General features: G+C 39.2%; 1 protein-coding gene across 3 annotated transcripts; it reads right to left on the reverse strand.

The window, feature by feature from the left end:
• Positions 1-689: 689 nt before the first annotated feature.
• Positions 690-7,951, reverse strand: LOC116324501 (zonadhesin-like). 3 transcript variants are annotated; one of them, XR_005614003.1, is made up of 4 exons: positions 7,883-7,951; positions 4,342-4,461; positions 2,985-3,287; positions 690-1,387 (listed from the first exon to the last, which is right to left on the reverse strand). XR_005614003.1 is itself a non-coding variant. In XM_031745106.2 (3 exons), exons 2-3 carry the CDS (start codon positions 3,269-3,271, stop codon positions 1,348-1,350), a joined length of 327 nt encoding a protein of 108 aa, XP_031600966.1. In that variant the 5' UTR covers positions 3,272-3,287; positions 4,342-4,461; the 3' UTR covers positions 690-1,347. The 3 variants fall into 3 exon arrangements, 2 of the variants coding, with proteins under 2 accessions (XP_031600966.1, XP_031600967.1); XM_031745106.2 differs by lacking the exon at positions 7,883-7,951; XM_031745107.2 differs by lacking the exon at positions 7,883-7,951 and having other exon boundaries at positions 4,217-4,343.
• Positions 7,952-8,584: the final 633 nt, after the last annotated feature.

Genomic DNA, 8,584 nt, shown 5'->3' on the forward strand with positions numbered 1-8,584 from the left:
AGAAGCAATACAGTAGGCACTTAACACTGGCTACAAGCTTGAGGAACTTAATTACTTATTCTGTACCAAGATACTCTGCAGCTTTCATCTTTACAGGTCCAGAAGTTTATTGAGCGGTAATCATTTTGTGGCCTGAGATTCAGAGGGCACAGAAACTCATTTAAAAGCACACATACTATCAGGTTTTGAAAATGCCAAGACTGAAATCAGCTCTGACCGCTCTCCTACCATCTGTACAATATGTGCATGTTACTGACAGCCATGCAGGATTGTGTCTGCACAGATTGAAAATGCATTATTTTCATAAGCATGAACAGAAATCTGAACGAAAGCAGGCCAGTGATGTACAGGTGCATTTATGTTACCACAGCATCAAAAGAATTAAAGGCAGGGCACTTAGAACTAGGTAGAAATACTTCCCAAAAACCCAAAGTGTTAAAAGGCACTAATATGCACACACACACACACACACACACACACACACACACACACACACACACACACACACACACACACACACACACACACACACACACACACACACACACACACACACACACACACACACACACACACACACACACACACACACACACACACACACACACACACACACACACACACACACACACACACACACACACACACACACACACGCACGCCTTAAAAAAAAAGAAAGAAAGAAATTCAAGGGAAACAATATAATACCAGCAGCAACTGCTGTACGTAACATAGCAATGAAATAAAACCACAAGAGTGGAAAAAAAGTGCATATTTTCTAAATAAAATATATATAAACTGGACGGAGTCAAATCAGCTTCTGGCTTATCAGATTCCCATTAAACGGTCTACAGAATCATCGTAAATGTCATCTGTCTGGAGCCTTCACTGTCAAAATAACAACCACTTGCTTTACTTAAGCTAAACTGCAGCTCCCTCAGAGAAGGTAAATTATAGGTGAACATTTGTATTGTTTTACTAACAAGAGTCAGAGTTTAAACTACTTGCAGAAGCATGCCTTAGTGTTTGAGAAATGAGATCAAGGAAGCTGATGTTGATTAAAATACAGACATTTGCACTGCACGTTTTGCCTGGATGACTCTATTGGCATCAGTTTAGTTGGTTTCAGAGAAGAGGCACAAAATGAATCAGCATGTGGCTTGCGGTATTAGAGATAGATACTTTTTGTACAAATGGAAAAATACTGTATAAGAAGTAACTCTCCCATACGCCTTTGCACTCAGTTTGTGAAGTTATTGCTCGAGTCTGTGGGATGTTGCAGCATAATTCTTATAGTGGTAGTCACAATTTGATCACCAAAGTTTATCTGTTCGACAGTTATCCACATTATGCAGTATTGCTGTAGACTTTTTCTTCCAGTAGTTTCCTGTTGAAGGAAAAAAAGTTAATTCTGTTGTTAATTTTCAGTATGTGCATCCAATAAAATTACATTACATAAGCAGCACTGCTGTGACGACAAATCACTAGTGTGATTAAAAAGAATCACTTTAAATGTTTGAAGATCTAAACTGAACAAAATGTTACTTCTCGTTTCTGTTATTTTAATTCCTGCCGAGATATCAGCAGCTCCAGAAAAGTCAGTGTTATGTTGCTGTAATGGAAGAGCTTTAGCTGCTGTATGTTGGCTCTAGCTTTTGGCCAGTCTAGTCATTGTGACAGAGTCACTAAATTAAATGAGGAGTGCCTTAATCTTTGATTTAACTCAACAATTGCCAAAAACAGCAACCACAAACTCATACTTGACTCTGAGATAATGTTACAGTCCATTTCTACTGTACACCCACACTCTTATCCCCTGTAGACTGTACATAAAAGATGGATGTAGCCTACAGATAAACAGTATAAAGGATGGGCAAGCCCTTGGTTAAGTGAAGCCCTGCTGTAAAGTCTTGATCTTTTTTGCCATCACCATCTTCGTGTTTTGAAACTGGATAACTAAAACCACATTCTTATTGGGTAGCAGTTTATATCAATTGCCATTGTGCAAACATTATATAATCCTTTTGACTCTTAGAATGACAGTTTATAAAACTGACTTAATATTGTATCCAATATGACCTGAATCTAGTGATTGAGCACATAAAATCATCAAGAAAGTGGTAATTATGGTCACAGAGTGAGGGAGAAGAGAGCCATTTTCCCACAAATATGAGTCACTCTACTTCTAATTACCAGCATTAAAGCTTTGGACTACTACTGAGTTAGCTTCACTTTGCAGATCTGGAAGCAACATGCGCCATCCTTTATACAAGCTGTGAGCCTCCAGGTCTGGAGTGTCTCACACATGCATTCTATTTAACAACCAGCAGATGGCGTCTCCTCTGGTTGCAAAAAAATCTGATTGTGTAGAAGTCCATATAAAAAGGATTACTTCTCACTTGAGTCATTCTTGCAGTGAACATTTCTGAAGAGTTTATGGTGTCAGTAGATTCTCTCTAATCATGAAATGATATTCACTTTATAACATACTGCTCCCTTTTGAGTAAAATGGACCGTAAAGCAGTGTAGGCTTTAATGTGTGGCTACCACATGATCGACAACTAAACACATTTACAATAAATAAATAACAATGGTGTTGACCAAAAGGCTCAACTTTAGGTTTCAAATCAGTAGACTGATGTCATAGAGGGTATGTTCACCTTTTATGTATAGTTTATATATTTTCCTAGTCAAATTAAAATGATGAGAAGTTGTCAGTTGGAAAGTTGTATAGCTGTGTGCTGTAGTATTAGAAAAGCATACACTGATATCCATAATGTCAAACAAATGCCAACAACGCAAGAAAAAAAAAAAAACTTCCTAGTTTGATATGAATTTGAGCAAAGTGCTATCTAAGGCAAACAAAAAACAAACAAACAAACAAACAAAAAACATGCATATTTTCATACATCTGGAAGAATGCTGAAAATAAGCTTTCCCAGATATATGCGTTTTTCCAGACCCATGTGTCAATATGAAAGTACCTTCGCTTCTTCTTTTGTTTCTGCCGGAACTTGGCAGCGATGAAAGCCAGGATCACCAGGCCAACGAGGACAGCAAACACGCTCAGGGTCAAAGGTACACTTAATGCCCCATTGATCGTGTCCTCGCAGGAGTCACCCTTGTAGCCCAGATCACAGTTACATACTAGATCTGTACCACCACCCGTAGGAGTCACACAGTTACCATGATTGTTGCACTGAGACTCTCGGCAGGTGGACAGGTTGGGGTTAATGCCTCTTTCTTCGGGAGGAAGGGAAGGGGTGGTCATCTTAGATGAAGGAAGACTAATAAAAGAAGGAGAGAAAAGGGGGAAGGAGAATAGGAAGGGAGAGAGATGAACGGTTAGAGACACGCCCCAAAATTAAATAGGAAATCATGTCAAAGACTCAGAGCTGAAATGGATCTCCTAACATCTGCTAGTACAACATTTGCTGACCAAACAAAAGTAGAATAAGCTTGAAATGTGAGGAATGTGATGATTTTATCATTTTTTGATGCAATACAAAACAAAGAAAACCCACCACACATACATCCGCACTCTTCCAGCATGAAAAAGTATGCCCACATTGTAATTTTTCACACTGTCTTCGTACCTGTGCTAACATGCCTTAATTGGGGAGAGCTTGTGGAAACATATTGCAAATGTTGGCTAGTATGATCAGAATTACAAGTGGCCATTATAATGCAGTCGTTTTTATACAAAAAAAAATTAAAACAAAAAACGGGAAAAAAAATAACACTGTACTCCTCTGTACTGTGTGTGCGCGCGCGAGTGAATAGGAAGAAATGTCAGTTACATACAGAACAGGTGCTGTAATGCTCCACCCTCAAACATATTTTACTTTTAAATCACAAACAAATGACCCCCGTAGTACCATGTAGTATTATGTAATACTGCATGAAACGTTGTGAAGGCTGAACCTAAGATTGTGAACAAACTAAAGCATCCAGGGAGCACTACAGCAAATATTCACTAATAGACTGAATGCAAGGAAAAAAAAATTATTTCACCTGTTGCATTTACGTTCAGCTAGTTCTGCTTTTGGTAAGATTCTGAACATATTTTAAACCACGCTACACAGATCTCGGACGGTAACTTAACTGCTCAGTTAAGCTACAGTAAATCCACTTAGAGACTAGAATAAAGGGAAACATCTACAGTCCGGCATTTTTTGCGATCAGTAAGTGTTGATGAGGACGTCATTATACTTACAAACAAGCATCTTGTTATTCTGGTTTCCAATCAGGATTGTGTTCCTCCCTAGCTTCAAGGCAGGTGCAGGAGTAACATGCCAGAGGAACACTTTTTACAAGAAAATGAACTAGCTGTATACTCACAGAAGCAAAAAGGAGTCAGCCACGAAGTCCTAAAATGGTGCGTGTGGAAATTCTGTTGCAGGATTGTCCAGGTGTCTATGAGAATGATGACGTTTGTGAGGTTTTTTTTTTGAAGTTCCTCTTTCAGTGAGGGAGCATGTAACAAAAAGAAGGCGGGAAGAGGAAGACTGCTGAGACCTGTGAATACCTGGTTGTGTTTTTCCACACGCACACAAAAATCACCTCCTCCCTCTTATCTTTAAAAATCAACTGAGTCACACATACACACACACACACACACACACACAAAATCTCTCTGACATGGATGTAGAAACTGTAAATTTCATAAGTGTTGCATGGAAACTATTTGTCTGCCTCAATTAAAGATTGAGTCAGTGTTTCACAAAAATTCATTGCTCTGGTATCCCTGGAACTAACAATTGTCGTTTGTGTTACGGATTGACACAATGACCCACTATATGGAAAGGCTGAAAAATTACATGACAAAGAAAAAGCAAGGCAAGTGGTCGGCACACTCTTTTCTATACTGAAATACAGTAGGTGTGTTTGTTAGCATAGTGGGGGAATGGAAGTATTAGGAGGCAAGTAAGAACAGGACTCAGGTAGCAAGACCTGACAAGACTGACATGTCTGTGTAACATGCGGATATTCATGCATGTGTTATGTAACTGCTGTCGACACATGTGCAACTGAGGCTGGGCGACATGCAACTAACACTGCCTGCAGGCATTTCCGGTTCACTTAGAATACTCTAAGATCATTTATTTTCAAGACATGTTTTTCTAATGTTATTTTCAACAGACGCCTCCATGTTCACATGCGTGGAACTGTTATTGTAACTGTTCATCGACTGGCTCTTACCAAACATAAATTAGTCAGCGCAGATCACAGTCATTATCTCGTGGCTATTGCAGCACAGCCGGATCAGTGGGCTACTATTTTGCAGTCTCCTCTGACATGAAAAAGTTAGGTTTTTGCTCTCTCTCTCTGCTCTTAAGACTATAAAACTGAACTCATTCATCATCGTGTACATGATAAATTGTTGTAAGTCTCTGCATAGTTTCAATATTTTAATGTCAACACTTATAAGAGGACTGCTCAGTCTTTTTGATCATGGTGCTACCCCACATACAGGACGTCACTATGAAGAGACCCACTGCAGACCAGATCTCCCCAGAAGGACCTGTCAGAATCTGAGTGATCACAATGTAAATAAATCTTGCTGATATTAATGAAGATGGCTGTACAGTGGAGAAAAACCTGACCATTACAGGTCTACAATGAATGCTGTTGATGGAGCAGAAATTATGCTTATGTCTGAGAACCCGCAAGCAAGACCGCAATGGAATGACACTTAAATGTATGAGTTTGATAAGTGGTAGCCATTCAAAATCAGCAACGTCTGAAGTGTTAAAACTTATTTGCAACTAAGAGTTGGGAATGCATACTAACAGGACCTTATTGATACTGAAAGAACTCCATAACTGCTACAAGTCCCAACTCTTCCATTCAAGGATTTTCTATGGATGCAGGTGTTTAGTAGACAAACCACTGCTGTGAGTTTGTTTAACCATTTTGCAGCCAACTGGTAACCAAATAGCGGCACCAGGCTATGCATAAGAGGCCTGCTCAAAACAAAGTGCATGCACTTCTGTTTGTTCTGCTTTGTTCAACCACCAGTACTGTCCGTACCATAAGTCAGTGCGTGGTAAATAAATCCAAACTCCAGCAACACAGCCTGCAGTCAAGAGAAGGTTTCACCCCCATGGTCACCTTACCTTCACTGCTTGTCACCACCAAGTGAGGTAAAAAAGGTGAATGCCACTACCTTTATCCTTACAAATACCTAAAGTGACATGGCCAAAACCCAGTGAAGTGCATGCACGTAGCCTAAGTTTTTTACCCTTTACTTTATGCAAGTCTGTTAATGTTTGAGAGGTTTGGTGAATCACAGCGACACCTTCTTACTTCAATAAAGTGCAGTCAGTTGCAATCAGGGATGGCAGATCATATGGTGTTACTAGCTTATTCTGCTGTGGATTATTATTAGTTTTTGATTTGGAAACTATTTTGAGCAGTGTTAAAGTGACAGCTTAAGTTTGCTAAAATTCAATTCAAGCCAAAAAAGGGACATCTACCGTCAGGCAAACAATGGCTAGCCTCTCAGCATCAGGATGAAAAAGGGGGAAAGCAGCTAGATGCTACAGAGACATTAGCTTTAGACAGTGATAGCACTGTCTAAAGCTAATGTCTCTGTAGTACAGCAGCCACCGTTTTAGCCCCAAAGAGGGCTTTCAGTCAAAGGTCAAGGTATCTAAGACATCACAAATTACTTCAAGTGGAGGGAAATGTTAGTGTCGATATACTGCAATTTGATGACCAGAGAACTATTGGTCATGGAAGGCTTCATTTCAAATAGCAACTAAAGAGTTCAATCTTTCAGCTCAAGAAGAGATGGATTTGAATATAAAATGGCTAAGAGTGGAGTCCACAGAGCATGGAAGGTGAATTCATTCTGCAAATTAGTTCAGCCCTACAGCTAGTCTCACAAAGACTCAACAAATGTTATCAAACTCCAGAACTCTATCAAAAGTCAGCAACAAAGACACCCTTAAAGCTAAGAGTTTGGCAACAGTCTTCAAGAGACACCCACCAATTTTTTTCTGTCTCCCAGGGCTGTTATATTTGGAACTAGCAGGAGGAAACCCCATTGTGCATGCTCTTAGCATGCAGTCAAGTTCTATAGAGTCTTGCTAATGACCCAATTTTACTCAGGGTTGCCGCAGCAGGGACACATTTAAAGGTTTCAGGACACCGGCCCTCGAGGACTGGAGTTTGACACCCCTACTGTAGAGCAAAGTCTATTGAGGAATTCAATATATTTCTTTCAGGTGTCACCGATCAGCTCAACATGAAGCTGATTGGTGAAGCTGATGTGTTTGCTTTCCCAGACTGGCAATTAAATGTATGGACTGGGAGTGAAACACACTTATTAGTAATTATATTCAAGGCCTCTACCCACTACACCAGAAAGTTGTTAAACTGAAAGGGATGGTGGGGAGAAACATGATGCTGCATCTACACCAGTTACATCAAAATGAACATGCTAAAAACAAACAAACAGTGATATCCACTATTTAAACTGTTGTAAGTGGCATAATGACTTAAACATTAACAGTATTATACAATCAGTCAAACATCTCATAAAGTCCTTATCCCGGTGAAAACTGACAAAAAAAAAAAAAAAAAATCAAAAAAAAAAATCTATTTTTGAAGAGCTCTCTCGCCATGAGGGCAGCAGAAATTGCAATAAACACAATAGCTCTGTAAAGACATTTAAAATGTGCCAAAAAGCTCTGGGCTGATAATATAGAACACTGAGTAGGCAAAGACAATGATTGATTTTATATATTAACACATCCATAAACCATGTTGGGTAAAGGCTATTTATCACGATAAGCAGAGATATTACTTAAAAAAACAAAACAAACTATCACATCTTTAATCCCTTTTTGCCACCCACCACCCCTGCTCACCTTACCTTTATTGCTCGTCAAAACCAGGTGAGGTAAACAGATGAATGCATCTAACTTTAACCCTCAAGACACACCCAAAGTGACACACCCCCATAACCAAGACCCAATGAAGTGCAAGGACCTAAACTAAACTAAACCACTCACACAAACAGATAAACTTGCATATATTTTTTGGGGGGGGACCTATTCTGGTGCATTTGAACCCAAGCCCTGACCATTTCCTAAAAGTACTTCTGTGGTCTGAACCTAAACAAAATTCAATTGACAACTTAACCCTCCCAAAGACAAACATTCTCTAGAGTAGCATCAATTAAAGGAACTGGAATATCAAGGCATACCACTTTGAAACCGGTTCTTTTCTTTCCTAGAACTGGGAGTGTCTCAAGTCAAAATTCACATACTCCAATTCCTAGTAAGCAAGTGAGTAAAGTTCATTTATAGAGCGCTTTTCTCACACATAACAAGTCAAAGTGCTGTGCAACAATTAAGACACAATATGGAGAAACCATGTTAAAACTGAAAAGTAAAAAAAATTAGAAATGTCAGCAGAGGGCAAGAAATGCTAACTTAAAAAAAATAAACTAATTTAAACCATTCCAGAGACTGTGCCAACCACCGACACCATTTGATATCTTTTCCACCTTTTGAAATTAAAGATGAAATTGACATGAACATTAAACAGTTGTCTTATTCTTTAAAATCAGTAA

This window comes from Oreochromis aureus, linkage group 7, assembly GCF_013358895.1.
Source record: "Oreochromis aureus strain Israel breed Guangdong linkage group 7, ZZ_aureus, whole genome shotgun sequence".
NCBI lineage: Eukaryota > Metazoa > Chordata > Actinopteri > Cichliformes > Cichlidae > Oreochromis > Oreochromis aureus.